The sequence below is a fragment of the Suncus etruscus genome, chromosome 6 (assembly GCF_024139225.1).
Source record: "Suncus etruscus isolate mSunEtr1 chromosome 6, mSunEtr1.pri.cur, whole genome shotgun sequence".
NCBI classification, from domain to species: Eukaryota; Metazoa; Chordata; class Mammalia; order Eulipotyphla; family Soricidae; genus Suncus; species Suncus etruscus.
This window is the reverse complement of record NC_064853.1, coordinates 136,956,609-136,978,488: the sequence shown is the minus strand read 5'-3', so window position 1 is coordinate 136,978,488 and position 21,880 is coordinate 136,956,609. Positions and strand designations below refer to the sequence as shown.

Below are 21,880 nucleotides of genomic sequence, written 5' to 3'. Positions count from 1 at the left end.
ACTCTAGCCCCTTGGGAGATTTTCAGGAATCAGAAGAGAAACATGCAAAGCCAACAGGTCCCTTCAGTCTCTGCCAAGACTTGGATTTTCATATAAAACCTTTAACTTGTAAATGTTGACTGCCATGCCTCCTTAAACTTTTAGGGGAATTCAGCCCACCAGATGTACCCTCAGATTTTCCTGGTAGGGCGAACTGAAATAACGCCCATGGGATTCCTCAAAAGGCCCTCTGAGGACGCCTTTTTTCCCTGCATGGCTGGTTGAGGAATTTCGTTAGAGATGCTTGGTATTTTCAGTCATTTGATTCTCTCTCCTTTATAAATCTTAAGGCGAATGTGTGGTCTCTATTAAATAATTTGACTCAAGAAATTCCAGCACTAGGAGGTAGAGATTAGTTTTTTTCTGAGTGTGAGCTCTACTTAGTAATTTGGCCATCATGAATAGAATGTGACAGATAATGATGATTCGTAAGAATAGATCTCAAGCTCTGTAGCTTTCTCCCAGCTTTCTCTTAAATTACTCTCACGGAAGCCAAAGGTAATGAGATTACTTAAGTTGGTTTATAAACAGGCCCAAGTTGAGAAACTAAGTTCTCCTACCAAAAGCTTGTGTATACTATTGGGTGTGGCTCCCTGCTTTAGTCAAGTCTTTAGATGACTGTGGCCTGCAAACATCTTGACTACAAACTCATGACACACTCAGAACCACCAGTTAAAAGGCATCTAAAGTTCTGACTAAGAACATCTGAGATAAGTAGCATTTGTGAGAGAGTAATAATTCATGCATGTGGCTAACCTGGCTTCTATCCTTTACAACCTATATAGTTCCTTGTGTTGATACCTGCATGCAGTCAGCAGTCCTAGGCACAGCCAAGCTGCCTTCCCCAGCCCAGAGAAAAATGTAATTGTAAATTGTTATGTGGCAGCAGAGGACTGGCAGATAGGTATAAAGCAACCTATGAAATACTAGTTGTGTGACCTTGTCTCATCACAGTCTTCACTTTCAAGGGCAGAAGAGTCAAGATGCAACCCAATGCAGCTATGGTAGTACATAGTGGTAAAAGTCTTTTGAATGAGGAAAGCAAATCATTATCCAATGAACTTTTCTACATATGTAAGATTATCTGAATGGATATCAAGACAGCAAGAATTCATGACATCTAGGAAATTGCTTTCAAGTTGAACAAGTCCATGTGTCTGGTAGGTAGTTGGAATTTAGTTATATTGTGAAGCTCCTTACCTGAGAGATTCAAATTTGAGAGTAAGATAAAACAAACATAATCTGATAAGTATATTACATTAATTTAATTGTTCCTGTCACATACTTCAAGACCCAAAATTTAGCTCAGGGCATCTCATCCCCAATCTTCACAGATTGAACCATATTTGGGGGCTTTTTGTTTTGAAGTCTCACCCAATGGTGCATAGGGCCTACTCTCCTGACTCTGAGCTCTGGAATGACTTCTGGTGGGACATGGGAAATGATATAGAATGCCAGGGATCAAACCCTGGCTGGCCATGTGCAAAACAAGGGATTGCTGCCATACTATCTCTCTCTCTCCAACACAAGACAATGTTGACTTTTGTGTAAGTCACTTTGAAATTTAACTTTTCTATAGTTGAGGAGAGAGAAGCAATTATTTTCAGGGAGAGATGAATATCCACTTCCCCATAGTTCTGATTGTTGGTGTCACACAAAACCCCCACATCATGCTCTGGTTATTCCATCTACAATCTACTTGGTTTCCAATAGCAGGGTGTCTATTAATGACAAAAATTCTATGTCAAAATTTCATCCTCTTGTAAGTGTAAACCTGTGTATAAGTATAAATATTTCACAATGAATTAGAGTTAAGTATCTTTTGGCATCAACAAAAGATACAACAGAATAGGTCTTAAAAGCAAAAAGTAAGAAAAATGTTTCCTTTCCTGGAAAGAAAAAAAAAAGACTACAAAAATGGGGGGGGGGTTCTTGGTTTTATTTCCTTTGTATATAGAAGCAGCTCTGGAAAATTTGTCCTACTAAGCCACTGATGATCCCTAATTTCATAAAATGTCTTAAAAGGAAAATATGTGAAAGGCAGAATTGATTTTCTTTCTTTTGATGTTTGCCCTTGGGTCTACTTTGGAGGTTCTGCAAATCCATGAATTTATATGAACCTGTGGAGACAGTAAAAAAGCAGATCTTTCTAATGATGACTCAAGCCTTTTACCTTACAACTTACATATTTATTGAACAAATACTAATAAAATAACTAAAGTACATTGGGTAATCATTTTGAGTGCATCAGACAAATCACATTGTTACAAAGCAGTACACAACTGCAATTCTACATAAATGCCACAGACGTAGAATACTGTTTTATTGCTTTATTTACACAACTTATATCCTATTCTAATAAAGGAAGAAGGGGGGTAAGGGAATGCACCAGTAACTCAAGCCCAGGGGAAAGCAAGAGAGGGAAAGCATGAAGCAAAGCGTGCATTGTATGACTAACAGTCAGAAGCAAAACAGTTCAGAACAAGCCTGCCCTGTCAAAAAAGAGCTAAAAGACAGTCATATAAAAATTAAGGTGGGCTTTCAGACTGGCTAATACAACAACATTCCATGAGTAGATGGTATTATCTGGTTTTATTTAATCATTTTCACTGGGAGCAAGGACAAAAACGTATAATCTACTCCTTGCTAATAAAATTGCTTCAAAAAAGTGCGCTGCCTTTAATTTTTAAGTTAAATTTTATAAAGTCATATTTTCAAATGTAGTTTGGGGTAATTTTCTACTTAACAAATATTTGAATTTTGGAGGGAAATTATTGAAAATTGAATTTGCCTTTTATTCCCCAAAAATATTTTCACACACACAAAAAAAAACCAAAACAGACACCTAAAAACACTGTAAATTATTGCTTTTCTCTCTCTAAGGCAGGCAAGGCGACCGCAAGGAAGAGATTTTTGTCAGTAAATTACAGCTTTGTGATTGCCCCCGATACAGTGCCTGCATGCTCTTAAGTATCCACCCAGGAGACATGGTCTCAGTCTGTCTGGAAGCATTGGCTTAACTTGTCATGCTGAAGAAGAAAGCCACACTGAAGACACAAGGAAAACAAGTCAATCCAGTCTAGAGAAGAACATTCAGGGAAACAAGAGTACCAACACCTTCTTAGAACATGGAAATAAAAAACAACTCCATCAGAGCTACCTCGCCAAGGAGCATGTTGAAAGTCCAAAATAGCACCATTCATCAGTGTCTCAGGTCCTGTGGCAGCATCTCGGTCACTTACCACGAGGAAACAATGAGTTTCAAACTACTTCTATACATCCAAAGAGTACATAGGTAAAATATAGAGATATACAGACCATCGATGAACAGAAACTACTAGGATTGTTACATCCAAATGAAAGAATAAAAAACCCAAAACCAATAAAACAAAACCCAAGAAATGGGGACTCTCAGCCTCTGCCAGAAGCAGTAGGGAGTTGTGTGAGTGAAAGGCAGGTGTGGACCAGTTGAGTGAGAGCAGAAGGGGTTTGAGTTGTGGAAGACGCACCGTTGTCGTCGCCGCTGTAGAGAACCAGGCCTGAAGGCCCACCTGGAAGAGTCGTAAACGTGGATTCACAGTGTGAAATTCTGAGCATTTTCACTGGAGTCAGAATGAGTGAAAACTGGTTTGATGATATCTTATTTGTCCACTGAAATTCTCTAAAGCAAGGCTCAGAGTCCCGTAGTTTCTTCATATACTTGATGATTTACACAGAAAAGAATCCCATATATGATACCATGACCTCATCAAAACCCACACACCACAAATGCAATACAAATGGAGATGTACACTTAAAAATAGTGGAGGTGGTTGATTCTCGGGGAGGGCCATTCACAGCTGCCAAGAGGAGTCATGAAGGCAGCCTTGCTCTCCTCATTCTTCTTGCGGTTCACTTCCTTGGGGATAGGAAATCTTCCCTGAAAGATAGGCATGCACAGGCATACATACACACAGGAGATAAAGAGAGAGACAATTAGTCATTCTTCTGAAACTGCTTGAAATTTTGGCTACTCCCTCCCACCTTTTATCCTTGAATACTTGGTATTTTGCAAGCAGAGTTTACATATTAAACACAGTTCACCTGAATGTAAAAATTAGGTTTGTGCAGGCATAAAGTAATTAAATTCTAGCTGCCTTGCTTTAGCAGACTCAAGTGTTTCTTTGGTGGCTGCACCCAGACCTGGGAAGGTAGGTCACCCCGTTAAGTTTCCAAAGGCAGTCTCCAGTATAAGAGAGAGGAAGCCAAGAAGTTTGCGAGATGCTTTGCAATTCAGTAGTGATATGTAAAAGTATGTATATGCATATACATACATGTGCTTGTTTTGTTTTGTAGCTACACTCAGGGGATACTCTTGGTTCAGTGCTCATGAACCATGTTATACCAGCCGTCAGATTTTAGGGCTCCTGTTGAGCTTTATCTTTGACCTATTACATATATTTTAAAGAGTTCAAAGAGGCTTTTGGCAAAAGAAATGTTCATTTTCACACGCACACGCATGCACACACACACACATATATATATATATATGTGTATATATAATGGAAAAACAATACAACTGATTAAGCAAATGGCATAGTCTAACTGGGCCATTACATCAGAACCAAAAATAGGTTTGCTAAGTGCAGGGTACAGAGTTTGTAATAAAGCAGAGGATGATGGGAAACTAGGATCAGAGAAGTGAAAATCAGCCCCTTTGGACCAATAAGATTGATATCAAATCTCTCCTCATCATTCTGAGATTTGTATGCTATGGATTAGAATCTCATTCATGATCTGATGACCTCATGCAGCTAGGTTCTGTGTCATTTTAAGATATGAATATAGTGAGTGAGTAACCTTAATTACTGGAATAATCTTTGAAAAATGAACCATCAGAGCTTAATTTTTCCTTTACTCTTTGCTCAGTCACAATTATCAACAATATGATCTCATCTGACAGGATGTAGGGCTAAAGTGATAATCTTACTTTGTGATCTGTAAATTTTCACATCTAAATTTTTTAAGAATTCTAAAGTCAGGATCTATTGCGAACTTGAATCTAAGATGTTTTCAGTAGCCCCGGGGTGAACTTTTATTAGTGATAATTTAACTTGGACAAATTAAGAATTTAATAGTTGTTAATTGACATAGGTAAAAAACAGAAATAAAAAGTTTATAAGTTATTGTAATCAACAACTGCATACTTGACATTGCTAGTAGTAGTACTGCCGATATTTCTGTAAACAGAATCTGCTGGTCAAGCAAAACGACCTGTGAGCCTTGAAGAGGGAAATGGAGGTATTCATCACCTTTTATTTTTACCTCTTGGGTTGATATCATCAATAAGAAGAAAAAGACCTCTTGAAGTGTGAATGGATCATGAAATATGAAGTGAAAACAGCACAAAGGTTTCTTTTATCATATCTAATCATCAATAATTCAAGGGGAATCTAGCCTGAGCTAGCCCATTTAAGAATCAAAGATACACAGCCACTCTGTAAGGTGGGGAGCTAGTAGAGTGTTTTAAAATTTCCACTTCAACTCTACAATATCAGTCAAGTCTCACTCAAGGAGAGCCAAATTAATTTGTTCACTTACTTTCCTACCAATACTGGCAACCTCAAACTTCAAAAATCCTCTAAAAGATTAGAGTGATTTAGAACTTTTTTTTCAGTGCAAACTGCATGTTGAAACACTCTTAACCTTCTGCCTGGCAGTGAAACACAGTGAATTGTTGAGATCATTTGATATAAGTATTTCAATTAGTAAAATATCCTGAATATAAGTGGAGGCCTAAGCATCAGTCAGTTACACTGAGGAAATTTTTCAATGAAAACTTTAGTTTAAATGCATTCTATTTTTCTTCATTCATTGCGAAATTAGCAGATGAGTGACCAATTTGGTATTGACCTTTATTGGCAAGTACAAAAGAATCAACACCAAAAAGCAGTAGATTTTATTTTACTTTTCAGAAATGGTGCTATCTAAATGTCAGCAAAAAATGAAAGCACGTATATGGAACATTTTTAGCCTTAAAAAAAGAAGAAATTCAATAGTTTTTATGTATTTTTGAGTTTTCATTTTCCATAGGCAATTTTATACCACTGAATGTGTAGCCCAAAGACAAACAAGGTGAGGGAAGAAAACTTCAAAACACATAGGAGTTAAGAATATGTTGAACTTTTGTTTATTTGCAATTTCCAAGATAAGATAGTATATTAATTTAAAAAAAGTGTCATGGCATAGTATCATCTATGTTAAATTTTAAAAATAATTTTAAATGACTGAAAATAAAGATACTTCCCAGTCCCCAAGGGAACTGCCAAGATTGATCCCTAAGGGACCAAGTTAGGGCATTTGCCTTGCATGCGGTTGACCCAGGACACATCCTATATGGTCCCCCAGCCAAGATCGATTTCTGAGCACAGAGCCAGGAGTAACTCCTGACCACAGCCAGGTGTGCCCCCACTAAACCAAAAACAACAACAAAAAGATTGACCCCTGAGTGCAATTTCAGGATTAAGCCTTGAGTACCACCAAGTATGGTCAAAACAAAACAAAATGAAACAAAACAACAAAACAAAACAAACAAACAAAAAAAGATAATTCAAGGGACTAGAGAGAAAAAACAATGGTTTAAACTTTTGCCTTGTACTTGGCCAGCACAGGTTTGACCCCTGGCATCCCGCCAAGAATACCTGAGTACCACTGGGTATGATTCAAAAACAAAAGAAAATCTATATAGTACTTTCAAACTGAAGACACACCACTCACACACATACTGAAAAACCAAATGCTGACACATGGTAGCCTGATTTCTTACCTTAGGAAGCCTTCCTTCCATTTCCTGGTTTGGAAATGGGTCTTGATTGACCCAGACAGATAGTTCTGGGTAATAAACCTATAGAGACATAAAGGCATATAAGGTTATACACAAGCTACACTTTAAAATCACATGGCATTAACTTACTGACCTTAATTCTCCTCAATGGTAAATAAACATACTCCTGATCACCACTTAGAAAGCTCTGGCCACCCTGTGAAACAGTGCACTTCCAATTTCCTAACACTCAGCAGAGTTCTAGCTTTCTTTATTCCAACAGACTTTATTCCAACTTTATTCCAACAGAGCAAAATAAGTCAAAGTTCTTTCTCCTTAGTATGCCAAATAGCAGCTTTATATCATAGTGGTTGAGCAAACTAAGACACTAGGGAGATCTTCCAAAGATTTATGAAGTATACTTGCAAGATTGCCACATTTCTTATGAGAAAACGTGCATTTTCATTAAACACTAGGAGGTATCTTCATAATTAATCTGGAGGCTCAAGATTATGCACAAGGTATTCTGAGCAAGGAATAAACTGCCTGTACTCTCTCCAGGTAGCAGCCCCTGATCACACTGCCCGCTGTTGAAAGTAAGTTGCAAGGCATGGAAATGGGATGAGGAAGATGGGCAATGGAGATGAGTGATTTAGAGAATACTGGCTGTTGAAGGGATGGGAGGGAAAGAGGCAGAGAGATTGAGGTGAAGGAGTTACTTCACCTCAATATAAAGTATATAAAGTATATGAAGAGATTTTATCTATCCCAAGACAGTTGCTGACCAGCAGTTCTCCATCTCTGGCATATTACAAGAAAATTAAGGTCAATTTTAATAAAGAAATTGACATATGAATTGTTACAAGAGAAATTTAGAAAGAAAAACTGTGATCTCTTCTTTAAGAAATTTAGAAACAGAATCCAAGGACCATCTGTTAGAGGTAATTCCATTTGATTCAGTTCTGCATGAAGGAGGGAAGCAAATTATTATGTTTTCCTCCAGATCTGATTCTTTAAAAATTCTGTAAATAAGCTCACATTTAAGAAATACTATTAAGGAATCACCCTTTGCTAGTAGGTAGATTCATGAGTTGTTTTCATTTCTGTAGTGTGTGTGTGTGTGTGTGTGTGTGTGAGAGAGAGAGAGAGAGAGAGAGAGAGAGAGAGAGAGGAAGAGGAAGAGCGTTAGTTACAAGGTTTAAAGCCACAATTTACACACTTATTCCATGTTTTTGTTTCTAAAGCACTAGATGAAGTGACACGATTATTAGCCTACTGCTTGTCAGGTTTTCCACATTTATATCAATCCATTTGATCAGGGGATCTAAGGTAGAAAATGTGGACCATTAATTTGATTCCTTGGGATAATTATTTTTGTTCAACTACCATAACATTTGTAGCACAATCCAGCTTGCCAAGCCATTGTGTATACATTACCTAATCTATTTAGTTAAGTGCATTAAGAGTCTCATTACAGAGGTGAAATTCAAAAAGTTACTCAACTTGCCAAAGTCACACAACAGATTAGAACTGAAACTCAAAGATTTCTAGATTTTTACTTCAGTTCTGTCCACTATTCTATGATGTAAACTGCCTAGTACCTCCTTTCAAAATGACTTCACCCAACAAACACTATACACATTCAGGTTTAAGATATTTGCAGGACTTTGACCCATTTTTAGATTTTGCACTGGATCCACATTTTGGGGCACTTTATTGCTCTAGTAACTCTCCCAAACCATCCTTTTTCTTGCTCATTTTATTTTTCTTTCTGATTTTTGGCCCTCACCTGATTTGCTCAAAGCTTACTTCTGATTCTGCAGTCAGGAATTACTCTTTGTGGTGTACAGGGAACCATATAAAATGCTGGGATTGAATATGGGTTTGCTGTGTTCAAAGCAAGCACCCTACTTGCTGTAGTTTCACTCTTGCTCCTGTCTGCTCAGTTTCTTAAGAGATTAATTTCACTTTTTTAGAAGAATTTGTTTAAAGCAAACAACTTGACATTCTAGTTAACCAGGGATGACTTAAGAAAATATTGCAATCTAAAAACCACAAAATTTTTAAAGGATTAGAGCAAAGTTCTAGCACACATAAAAATCCCAGCTTGGACTTAATTTTAGAAACACCCAAAATTGGGACCAAAATGTAAATTCATTTATTATAAATAGATATATGCTTATAGTTTACCAATGCTTTATTAAAGTATTTTAAGTACTATTTAAATATTAAAGCAATTCCCTTTGTATCTTCCATCTTTGATCTTGCCACTCACAATATGACAAAATGCTTAGCATCAGTCATAAGCCTTCAGGGAAATGTGAATCTAAACACCAATGTGATGTCACCAGAGACCAGTGAGATTGGTACACAACACAAAGATTAAACACAGCTAGTGTTGGCAGGATTGGGCGGGGGGCAAAAAGAACCCTCATTTACTGCTGGTTCAACCTTTGGGAAAACAATATAAACACTTCTCAAAACACTGGGAATTGGCCTTCCATAAGATCTAGCAATTTCTCTTCTAGGCAAAAGTTCTCCACAGAAAAGATATTTTCACACATATTCACTAGAGTACTACTTAAAATAAACAAAATCAGGAGTCAACCCAGTGGTCAAGAACAGATTGGATAAAGAAACTATGGTATATATACAAAATAGGATATACTTTTTATGAAAAGATGAAATAATACAATTTGAGATTACACAATGGATCTGAAGAGTATCATGCTGAGTGAAGTTAGTCAGAAGGAGAGTGACAGAGAATGATCTCTCATTTTTGGCATATAAAGCACCATCATAAAGAAACAGCAAATACTCAAAGGCAATAGGAATTGAAAACTGGTGTTTTAAGAGGAAACATATCACTGAAAGGGGAGGTGAGGTAAAGGAGGACACTGAGGAAATAGTGGAAGGAAACTGACATTCTAGTGAAGGGTGTGGTGTTGGAATGTTTTTTTGCACAAAACCCTGCCGTTATTATTATAAATCACAGTGCCTAAATAAAAAAAAAACAAATGTTAAAGCAAAAAAAAAAAACTTCACTAGAAAAAAACCTAATAAAAATATATGCAAATATTTTGTAGGTAAATTTTTGAATAGCAAAAAAGATTGCATGATTATTGTATTCATGTATTTTTAGGTGATATTAAATTTAACAAAATGTTACTGCTTGATATTTAACTAGATTCAAAGCATAATACTAAGCCCAAACATTCTTATTTGTCTAGGTGAAAAAAACTTGACTTTCAGCAATTATTATTTTTACAATTTACTTTTCTAAGAATTTTCCTTTAGTTTAAAAAAAACAATAATTTTCAAAAACTTAAACATAAAAAAACTCACAACTTAAGGAAACATCTGCTCCTACCTCAATTGTGTTCCTTTAGAACGTTAATTTGATCTGAGACTGAGCAAGTGACATTTCTAATTTGGCATTTTCAGTGCCTGAATTTTAAGTTATTATTGTCTAGTAAAAATGAATGTCACTATTGACCTCATAGTAAAATTCTGTCTCCTTCAGAGTTAGGTCTTTCAGCCAAGAACAACAGGTAATAAAGGAAGATGTACCATCTTCAAACCTGCTTGACTGGTCTATAAGAAAGCATAACCAGAAACAACAAAGTATAAGAAGCAGATATGTAAGCATTTCTCTGGAGGTGGAGAGAGGTTATTATGACTCTAAACTGACAAGTTTCAAAGATTATTTTATCCTTGCTCTCAAATGACACATTTGTCAAGTCAAATATAACTTGGGCCTGCACTACTGAGTTCTGGGATGACAAGAGAAAAAGTACAATTCCTACCTTCCAGAAGCTCATGTATAGAGGTGGATACAAGCAGGAATAGATCCACAACTAATTTAAAGTGTATTAAGAGATGATTTTATTCCTCCTGAGCCCATTAATGAAGTTCTAACCCTAAATCTCCGAATGACCTTATTTTTGGAGATAGGGTACTTTGAGAGGCAAATTAAAATTAATGATTAGGGCAACCTTAATCAAGTTTAGTTGAAAAGTGGAGAAAGAGCATGTGTATGTGACAACCATCAGGAAACCTCAAAAGAAATCAACCCTGACAATACCTTGTCCTCAAACTTCTAGCATTCAACATTGTGAAAAACTAAATGTCTGCTACTTAAGCTACCTACTCCGTAGTTCTTAGCTACAGCATCCCTCGCACACTATTATAGTATGAATCAATTGCAACTTTAAAAATGTTGTATCAAATATGATCACTGTTAGGATATGTATGAATTAGTCAAACCTCCAGTACTACTATGACCAGAGAGAGTGAGTACAACTGATCTAAAGAACTCTGTGGCTGTCTGATGAAAGTCAAGAAAGCTAGTCAAGAGAAGAGATGCAATGAACACAATATGGAAAAGCACCTTAGAACCAGCTCTCAGTGCTCACAGCCATACACAAACAAATATGGTGTCACGCTGATGTGTTATTGCTAGTCCTGCTCTGATCTTAGTGGGAAGTTTTCAGAAAAGTAGATGAACTAACCCATATTGTATGACCTGTATATGATCAGCACTTCAAGCATTCACAGGGTAATTGCACAAAGTAGTGTGTACGTCATCTATTTTATCTTTTGCAATCATTTTCATGTCTTTCTCATGGAAAATAATGTATTTTTTCCAAATACCACCATTTCTCTGTTGTTGATTTGTATCTCAGAAATAAATACACAGGAAATACACGAGAATACCTCAGAAATTGACCTTTTTATTTAAAAAAAAATTGCCCTAACAGTAATAAAAGTAATGTTTAAACTCGTTTTCTATGTTAAAAAAAATCCTCCAGAATATAGGAGTACAAGCAGAGTGAAGACAGGTGAAGACCACAGCACTGGGAGGGCAGAGAATGTGGTAGGGGATCATCTTTAAAACATAGGGGCAGAGGAAGGAAACAAGGTGAGAGGGGGTCTATGGTCAGAAAAAGGTCAAGAAACATTGCTCTTGAATTCTGCTTATTCAGAAGCTGGTCAGGAACCAGAGACAAGTTATATATATATATATACCCATACCCTCCACTATAAAATGATGAGTGTCTGAGAAAACATAAAGGCTGTGCAAATTCTATTGTTTTAAACTGCAGAACACGCAAAGACTTTGCTTCAATTCTGTGAAAGTTTGAATGTTTCTATTTGCCAATATACTGTGCTATATTCATTCATTATTGGTTTAAATACACATAATAGATATAAATAATATTTGTTAAATAGACTAACCATGATAAACATGTAATTAAGATATTCATGAGCAACCCAAGTAAGACTTCTTTTTTTTTGCACTTCAGGGCAGACAAGTTGAATATACAATACTCATACTGTTGCTTGTTTCATTCTTTTTATTTCTTCCTCACTCTTTCTGTTCCTTCCTAATTTGTATTACACTCTGGAGATAACATAATTAAAATTAATTTTTCCTTTTAAAATGTACAAGGTAGTTTTATTTTTAAAGTATATAAACTTGCCAATTACTAAATTTGGAGTTTAAATAAAAAAAATAAGATGTTTCCACCTCGGGTGGCCCAATGTGGGTTCCAGGTGGACTCTATTAGGGGTCCCCAGGCTTCCACCTCTACTCTAGGGTGGAGGAGCAGGGGGTGCCGGGCAGATATCTGGCTTCTGGTTCCTTGATCCTGGAGGCCAGCTCTTCCCAGGTATGTGGTTAAGGGACACCCCATGCCAGAGGCCTACTCCCTAGCTTGGGGGTGCTGGAAGGCTTAGCAGTCCCCAGCCATTCCCCTATTTCTCCCCTGGACTCTAGGCCTTCCTGAGTGCCACCTTGGATGGCATGATGTGGGTTCCAGGTATACTCTATTAGGGGTCCCCAGGCTTCTCCACTCCCTACTCTAGGGGGGAGGAGCAGGGAGCATGGGGGAGGGGAGGTAGATATCTGGATTCTGGTTCTTTGATCCTGGAGGCCAGCTCTTCCCAGGTATGGGGTTAGGGGACACCCCATGCCGAAGGCCTACTCCCTAGCTTGGGGGGTGCTAGGAAGCTTGGCAGACCTCCAGCCATTATCCTATTTCTTCCCTTTACTCCAGGATTTCCCTGGTTGCTGGCTCAGGTGGACTCTATAGTGGTCCTCAGGCTTTTCCCCCTTTCTCTCCCTACACTAAGGAGGGGACACATGGAGTGGAGGGCAGGCTGATGCAGCTCTGGTGTATGTCAGGACATGCACTGGTATTTTTTTTTTCTCATTGGTCTCCATTTTAAAAACTCTCAGGCTGGGAAGAGACCAGTTCACGTGGGGGAACCATATATAGTACTCTTTTCCTACTTGTTTACTTTCAGTGGCCTTTGGCCTCTTCCTTCCTTCATTGTGTAACTGTGGTTGCTATCATACTAGGTTTCTGATTAGTTCCCACAAACGGTGACAATTGAGTCCACTGTCTTAAGTTAGATAGTTTATTTTCCCTACTTTTTATCTTTCTTGTGAACTGTTCAATAAGGTATTTTGATGAAAGAGTCCCTCTTTTTCTTTCATTCCCTTTGCCATTTGTTAAATAAGGAAATTTGTAGAAGTGTCCCTCCATTTAACGTTTATATAAGAACCAAGTCAATTGGATTGTTGGACTTGTTTAAGCATCCCCATAGGCATCAATCTCACCTTGTGTTACTGTTCTTCCTTTGCATAGGCACATTAAAATTATATACGAACACTTTCTTATCTTATAGAGATGGGAACGCACAAATCTTGTAATGCAGTAGGACCTTACATCCTGAACATTGTCATAAAGACCTGGCTCATGTCTTGAAAGAATGGGCACTGTCCATTTACCCCTGAACCAGGGATGCCATCTACAAAACAACCATGGTTGTGTACTACATCACCTGAAAGCAATCCTCTACCAGGGAAGACCTTACCACTGCTCTGGCAGAGACCTATTCAACAGAGACTTCCCTTTAACACCCAGAGAACTTAACAACAATAACAACCTGCTTTAGAGACTGAGATCTCTGCATCACCCTCTAATTGTGAGTGAAGCTAAAGGGTGCTCCACATCATCCTGACTCTTATATAGGATATGGACATATTCCAAGATCCTTGGCTACAGAAACCTGACACCAACAACAGTGACTGTGAAAAATAAAGTATACTGGCACTACAGACAACGATTTGGCTTGGACAACCTAATATGACTGAAGCCTAGAGTTGGTCTTATGCCAGAAAACTTCAGGGCTGGAACCTATGGGCCAGAAGTCTACCTTCCATAACTTTAAGAACTTCAGGAAGAAGCTTCTGTGCTGCTCTGCATCCAGTTCTCAACAGCCATTGACCTCAACTATGCCAGGCTGCCACCTAAAACCTGAACTTCCATACCCTATGACTACAGAAATCCAAGGAACAGTCACAATGCCTACAGCCCTCGTGTCTATATCCAAGATGACCTGACAAGTTTGAATAAAGGCCTCTGCCTTTCTGGAAAAAAAAAAAGATGTTTGAAAAATCAAGAGATCACTCTGTCAAGAGCAGCTTCCCTCCCCTACCAAATGCAAACTATAACTATTTGTTAAAATCTTTTTTTCCTTTTGGGCACATCCAGCCATGTTCAAGGATTGCTCTGTTTTGTGTTTAAGCATCACTCCAGTGGTGTTTAAGGGAGTTCTATGCAATCAGAGATAAAACCTGGGTCAGGGGATTGTTTTGCATTTGACAATGTCTCTATCCATATTCTAACCATTAATTTTTAAAGCCTTTCATTTTGATATTTGCTACTTATTTTCTAGCATACAGGATCTTCTTAAAATTATTATCCAGTATCAAAGATATAATAAAGACAGTGGGAGGATGCTTGCCTTGTACGTGGTCACTCACGTTCAATTCCCAGTATCGTATATGATCCCTCAAGACTGCAAGAACTAATTCTTATGTGTAACCTTGAGCAATGAAGGGTGTGCCCCCAAAAGTTAATATTCATGCACAGAGTACATCTAAAAGCCAAGTTACAAGGGCTAAAGAGATTGTACCATGTACAATGGTAAGCACTGGATTCAATACTTGGCACCACCTCCTGGTCCTATGAAGCCTTGCCAAAAGTGATCTCTAAGCGTAGAATCAGAAGTGACCCCTAAACCCTAATGGGTGTGCCTCCAAACCCACCCTCCACCAAAAAAATTCATTACAAATATATTATCTATTATTTCTATTGTAATGTAAAAATTGAAAGTGTCTACTTGCTTCCTATTCTAAATTTTTTATTCTTTTTTCAGTTCATTTGCTGTCACTGTCACTTGCATTGGGGAAGACGAGAACACTTTCAGAGACAGAGCCTCCTGACAACATGCAGAGCTAAGTACATTGTGTACTTACCTGACTTTATTTTGGCGGGGGGGGGCACACCGGCGGTGCTCAGGGGTTACTCCTTGGCTGTCTGCTCAGAAATAGCTCCTAGCAGGCACGGGGGACCATATGGGACACCAGGATTCAAGCCAACCACCTTTGGTCCTGGATCGGCTGCTTGCAAGGCAAACGCCGCTGTGCTACCTCTCCGGGCCCTACTTACCTGACTCTTAACATGCTCTCGCAGGAAGCTGCAATGAGGTGGATGCCTATCTTGGATGCAGGAACAGCGCTCAATTTTTCTTATCTATTTCATGGGGATCCATGTGCTTGAATGCGCACACACAACCTTCTGACTTGATAATTTTGGGCACCTATCCCATCCTTACTTGGCAACAGGCATCTGAGCAGCAGAATGAATTCTTCGAACAGCAAAGGAGTACCTTTCATAATCTCTCTACCCATTAAACTGTGTGCAAATGTGTCTACATGTTCTCTTTTGCCTACATGACTGGGAGGTTGTGAACTCTAGTACTATACAGGAGAATTTGTGTGCACTTCATTTGTGTCACTTCATTTCTGCAAACACCCTTTGAAGTAGTGCTATAAAGAATCTCTCTCAAAAGCTACTCAACTCCCAGGTGCTCTAAGCCACGTGAGAGGGCAGTATGTCAACTGAAACCATAAATGAGTTTCAAGGATCATTTTCTCTGAAAGCGTTACATCAAAGATTAGATGGTGCCAAAGATGATGTGCTGAACCATCTCCTGGAGACCTGGTCTTAGATAGGTCTAATCCTCTGAGTGCTTGTCAATAATGCACTGCATATAGAAGACAAAAAGCTAAACACACAGGACTCTGTGTCATTCGGATAATGTTCGGAGCTGCTGCGTATTCTAGGAGGAATAATGTGTTAGTTGCTGCCTATGTTGGCAAACATTCTGGCCTGGGACCTAAGTCAAATAAGCAATAACCCAAGTTAAGTCCATGTCATCATCATCATCATCATCATCATCATCATCATCATCATCACCACACACACACACACACACACACACACACACACACACACACACAACTAGGTTGTAACAACCAGTAATCACAGAGGAAACATTGCAGGCACCTAAATATTGCACTCCACTGGTAAGGGACTGCTAACAAGGCTTCACATCTCCATGGCCTCACAAATTCTAACTCCATGGGAGTGAGGAGACAATGCTGGTTCAAGATGAAGACCGCAAAAGCTCACTCACAAGGTTTACTTTGGGATGTATATGCCCACAGTAGGCATACAACATTGTCTATCTTGTTAATATTATGCAGTCAATGGTGTTACTGCGTGACTTGACATTTTTTGCTTGGTCATTTGGACTGTCTGAAACAAGCTGTGTGGACTTGAACCCTGAAACCTTCTAGATTCACTGTTTCTTATGAGACCATCTTGAGAGACTGCTGATAAACACTGGATAATCTAATAACTGTAGAATTTTATTTCTGGATTTCAACTAGGCAGAGAGAAAATCTCCTTGCTGACAAGTAAATGAAAGCATTTACTAGTGAAGTTAATTGTCAGTAACTGCTATCTCTTTCCAGAATATAAATTGTTTGGTTGCTAAGGTTTTTCAGATTTTTGATTCTTTTTTTTAATAATAAAGACTTTCAGGAGGAGAAATGAATCAAGTCATGGGCAAGCTACAATAGCTAACAATGGTATCTGACTTTGCTTTTTCACTGGCTTTGAAAGCCCTTGGTTCTGTGTGTTTCTAAGGCTTTGAGAGTGTGGGTTAAAGGCAGCGTGTAGCCCCAGCTGGTTCATGTAGCTTGAGCAACAAGTACACTGCTGAAACATTTGTATGTACAAACTCTTCTCATCCCAGCCTCATTCCTTTTCAATAGGGGCATGCTTAGAACAAAGCCAAATCATCTAAAGGCTCTATAAATCCAAAAAAGGGAGTTACTGATCGAGGAATTCTCAGATTTCTGCCAAGGCACTCTCCCTAGCCTGGAGTTCAGCCTGGTACAGTAATCAGAGCCAAACTCTGGACTGGACTCAAGGAATTAAATGCACACTTCATAGCTTGACTTTTAATTGGCAATTTTCTTTTCACTGAAAAAATATACAAGCTGATGATATCAGATCAAAGTTAAGCAAGAGGGAGGAATAAAAAGACCCCAAGAATAAAACATGGAAACTGATCTCCCAGGTGTAGCTAAGGAGATTTTCCACACAAAGAGAGAAAATAGAGGAGCTTTTACAAACTCTGCTTTGGGGCCAGAGAAATAACACAATGGTCGGGCATTTGTCTTGCACACGACTGACCCAGGACAGACCTCTCAGTTCAATTCCCGGCTTCCCATATGGTCCCCCAAACCAGGAGTGATTTTTGTGGGCATATTCAGGCGTAACCCCTGAGTGCCACAGGGTGAGGCCCAAAAACAAAAAACAAAAACAAAAACTCTGCTTTAAGATAGGTGTTTTGGAAGGAGCAGTAAAAAATGAAGAGATGAAACAAAATTTTTATTCTTTTCACAAAAATACTGCTTATCTTAATTTAGAGGGAAAAAAAGAAAAGAAAAAGATGCCTCTCAGACATTTAAGCATAAAATTAGGTGCTCCTCGCCAAATCCCTAATGCATATGTTTATTTATTTATTTATTTATTTATTTTTGGTTTTTGGGCCACACCCGGCAGCTCTCAGGGATTACTCCTGGCTGTACGCTCAGAAATCGCTCCTGGCACGCTTGGGGGACCATATGGGATGCCGGGATTTGAACCACCGTCCTTCTGCATGCAAGCAAACACTTTACCTCCATGCTATCTCCCCGGTCCCCCCTAATGCATATGTTAACAAAAAAAAAAATTCTTTTACTTCCCTGGAGTGGAACCAGAGGAGATATTTACTTAACTCATCAGAGTTCCAAGTCTGAGGTCTCCTTATTCCCTTATCAAAAATTCCCTTTCATTTGTAATCAAGAATTAGAAACAGGGAATAGGCAGAAGTTAAAAAAAATAAAATAAAAAATTAGAAACAGTACATTTCTGACTTTAAGATACTTAAAAAAATAAAACATCCATATTGTGCCCCAATATACCAAAGTGTACTTGTAAAAGTTTAAATATTTTCAGCCACAAATAAAAGATAATAATGCTGTTGATAAGCTTTCCAGTAACCAGACATCTGGAGTACCAAGATTTTATCTAAGCACATTCCAAGATTAATTGGACACACCTAACTTTGCTTTTATTAGCTGGCTTGAATAAATCAGGTATGCTGATTTTACTTTTTAATAGCTAGAAAAGTGATAACAGTGCTGTTTTTCCTTGTTTCTTGTCCCAATGAACTGTTACAAATGAAAATCTGACAAATAAGTTTAATATGGAAGAATAAGATACTCAAAAAATCTTTTTTTTGCTTGTTTTGAGGCCATACCCAGCAGTATATAGGACTAGCTCCTATCTCTGCACTGAGAATCCCTCCTGGTGGTAGTGGGGACCAGCACCCTACAGCCATACTATCTCTCCAGCCCTCAAATACTCAAAAATTCTATTTTTTTTGCTGAAGTCTTCAATCAAAGACTAGTGAAATAAGCATTTATTCATCTAGAAAAGGCTTCTGGATTTTTTTTTTTTTTTTTTTTGTGGTCAGAAAGAATAAGAATAGGAGAGTTTGTCTTTTCTGTTTGAGGACATTTCTGAACTAAATTTTCCAGAAAGTCTATATTTTCTCCCTATGTGCTCTTACTCAAACTGTCTGAATATAACTTTTCTGTTGGTGAGCACACCACTCCACATTTAGCAAAAGACATTTCACTGTTCAATGCTTGTGCTGCACCACATTGGTCATTTACAAATTGATATCACTTCAAAAGAAAACAGCTCTCAATAGAGCACAAATTTAAAGGGAAAGTGGTTTGTTTGGTTATTTTTTTTTTTGAGGGAGCAAGGTATTAAAATGGTTTTAATCAGAGGCTAGCTCTTATCTTTTTTTTTTATAAGAATATGGGTTTTTAAAATGGGTAAAATATAGCCCAATCTAATAGATAATACCAGACATTATCTTGTAGATGTGCTAAGTGAAGTCAACAGGAGTCTATACACCATAAAACTGTAAACCAAAAAGTATACGAGTTGAAAAGATATATAATTGGGGGTGGTGTGGTGGAAGAGGGGGCAGCCTTAGTACAGCATCTGGATTTTCTACTCTATTGAGCAGAGCCTGGTTAGATTCAGCATAAGTCGCACCTAAGCAGGCAAACAGAGAACTGGCAGAGGGCAGAGAGAAGAGGATAGAACCAACCCAAAGCAGAAGATATTTTGGATGGAAGTCACCAAAAAAAAAAAAAAAAAAAAAAAACCCAAATACCTAGAGCTGTGAAGGTAAATGCAAAAGGAATTGCAAATTAAAGGCTAAATTAACTAAGAAACGTGTCCATTTATACTCTTATAATTTAACTTGAAAATACAGATCAGATCCAGATCTGCCTTCCAAGCTGTGACAGTCTAAGAAAATACTTGGACTTGACTTCAACTTATTTCCTGTCAGTCTTTCTTCTATTGCATATCAAACATCAACACTTTTCTCCACAGGAAAAGAACTCCGAGCATTACATGGGTGGGAGTTGTTAGATGCACTTGGATTATATGAGATGCTTTTTTGTTGTAGCAAAGCAGAATTGATTATGTCCTTATATCTTTCTTTAAATGTTTTGCAGGTGCAGCCATTTAATTTTTACAGTACTGTTGCAAGGATATAGACATTTGAGATGATAGATGATACATAGATAATCTATATCTATACATTGCTGCTGGCAACAGGGTCAGGCAAAGTGGTAGGCCTGGGTAGTTATCACAGTCACTAAATGAATTCTGAGGAGTCAGGGAACCTACCAGAAGTCACAAGGCAAATAAATGAAGGACAAGCTGTTAGCCATCTCTCCGCCTCTCAGACAGTCATTATCCATCTTCTCTGTACTTCCCCAGAAGTCCCCAGAGTGGTAGGCCTGCTCTTCACACCCCCCGGAACTTCCGGTCATTTCCGTTGTTGATGTCCTTGTGAGGATATTCAGATGAATTCCTAATATCTGCTGTCAAGAATGAATCCCCTTGCCCAGGATATGCAGGTATTCTGCCTGTGTTTCTGCAAAGTAGCATCTCTCAGAAATAACTTAGCATGGGGAAAGCAGACATTCAGATGGTAGCAGTAGTGGAAAGTGCTGTGCCTGAAACTCTGCCATTAGGAGTATTCTAAATCATAATGCCTAAAATTTAGACAAAAGATAAAATTTCAGCACTATGAGAAGATGCTTGCATGTTTGTTTTCCTGTGGCCAGTTATGCTCCGCATTAGGAGTAAGGATGCTCTGAACAACTTCAGGACTTTGATTCTGTTGCGGTGTTAGGGATTGCACTTGGGTCTCTCCTTGCAAGCAAAGCAGATGTTTAACCAGAAAAGCAGTGTGAAAACTACTTAGGTCAATAATTAAAAAACAAAAAAGAAAGAAATTTAACACCCCACCTCTGTTACAAACAGAGGAAATTAGAAAGGAGATGGGTAACATACCTCACATTATTTGTAAATATATTTGTAGTCACAGTGAGCAAAAAACAAGGTTAAGTAGTAGTTGATACTCTGATTATGGTAAAGGATGTATAAAAGCACAGCCCCAAAATGTGGTGTTCCTCTGAGGTCTAAATAATGTAAGAACAGCTGGTATACTGAGCAAAATTTTACATTATCAGATGTACTGTCTTAGTGATGCCACAGAACAAGTTTAATGTCTGAATTGATTGTGATAGTACAGACTGTCAAATCTCATAAAAAATTAAAATTTAAAAAACAATCCTTGTGGGGGGTATGCTGAAGATTAAATGAAAAAGATAGTCTCAGCTCTCAGACCTTGATCACAAGATCAAAACAAGTTAAGACTCCATTATTCAGACATGAACAAAATATTAATGGCTCAGAGGCACTTCCTAAGGACAGTTAGAAATAAGTATCCACAGGGCAGTCTCGAAATAGAAGCTTGACTAGGATCAGGAATTCAGATTTCAGAAAGTCAAATGCAGTTAATAAGATTCAGAATTATGAACAAGATGTGGAGAAGATTTGAAGTCAAACCAGTTGAGTAGGTCATCTCAACTCTCCAAAACTTAAGTCAAGTTTTACTAAGCATTTGCTTTATGTGAAGTAATAGAAATTTGGTAGTAGCTTTCGATCCAGTTTGGGCTCAAAGTACTAAAGAAGCAAGAAAAATATTTTTCCCAAAGATTTTACAACCAAATCATCAAAGAGTGTCTTCTTTTCAAATTCCAATCTGCTGTTTCTGAAAATGCATGTTTTAAATAGTGTCTTTTCATCTCTTCATTCAGTATGACTTGAATCCAAAGAAAGTACAGCAGGCACCAGGCAATGTATGCAACCAGTTCCTGTTAAATTCCCATAACACACCAGAATGTAATATTCAGTAATGCTCACAAAGGTGATGAAAAAGACTTTGAAGTCACCGTCCAAATAAGACTTTGGTTATTTTTCACTAGGATGACTTAATTTTCTTAATGTACTTAATGTCTTTACTTGAGTTATGTCCACAGGTAAGTTTTGTCTATCCAATTACTGACTAGTTTATCCTAATGTTTCTGACAATTGGTTGCCAAAGATTCATTATTTCCCCCTAATTTCTGATTTTTCAAATCCAAGACTAGAATCTGTACTTGAAAGTGACTTCACTCTCCAAAAGTGT

The 21,880-nt window shown here is 38.0% G+C and overlaps 1 protein-coding gene across 1 annotated transcript in view; it reads right to left on the bottom strand.

Moving 5' to 3' along the window:
- Positions 1–2,206: 2,206 nt before the first annotated feature.
- NREP (neuronal regeneration related protein) overlaps positions 2,207–21,880 on the bottom strand; it is a 29,235-nt gene continuing 9,561 nt past the window's right edge. Inside the window, exons 2-3 of the mRNA XM_049776112.1 lie at positions 6,845–6,922; positions 2,207–3,958 (exon numbers count right to left, since the gene is read on the bottom strand). Of these exons, the coding sequence (XP_049632069.1) occupies positions 3,833–3,958; positions 6,845–6,922 (204 nt within the window). The 3' untranslated portion in view covers positions 2,207–3,832. The remainder of the gene's footprint in view (positions 3,959–6,844; positions 6,923–21,880) is intronic.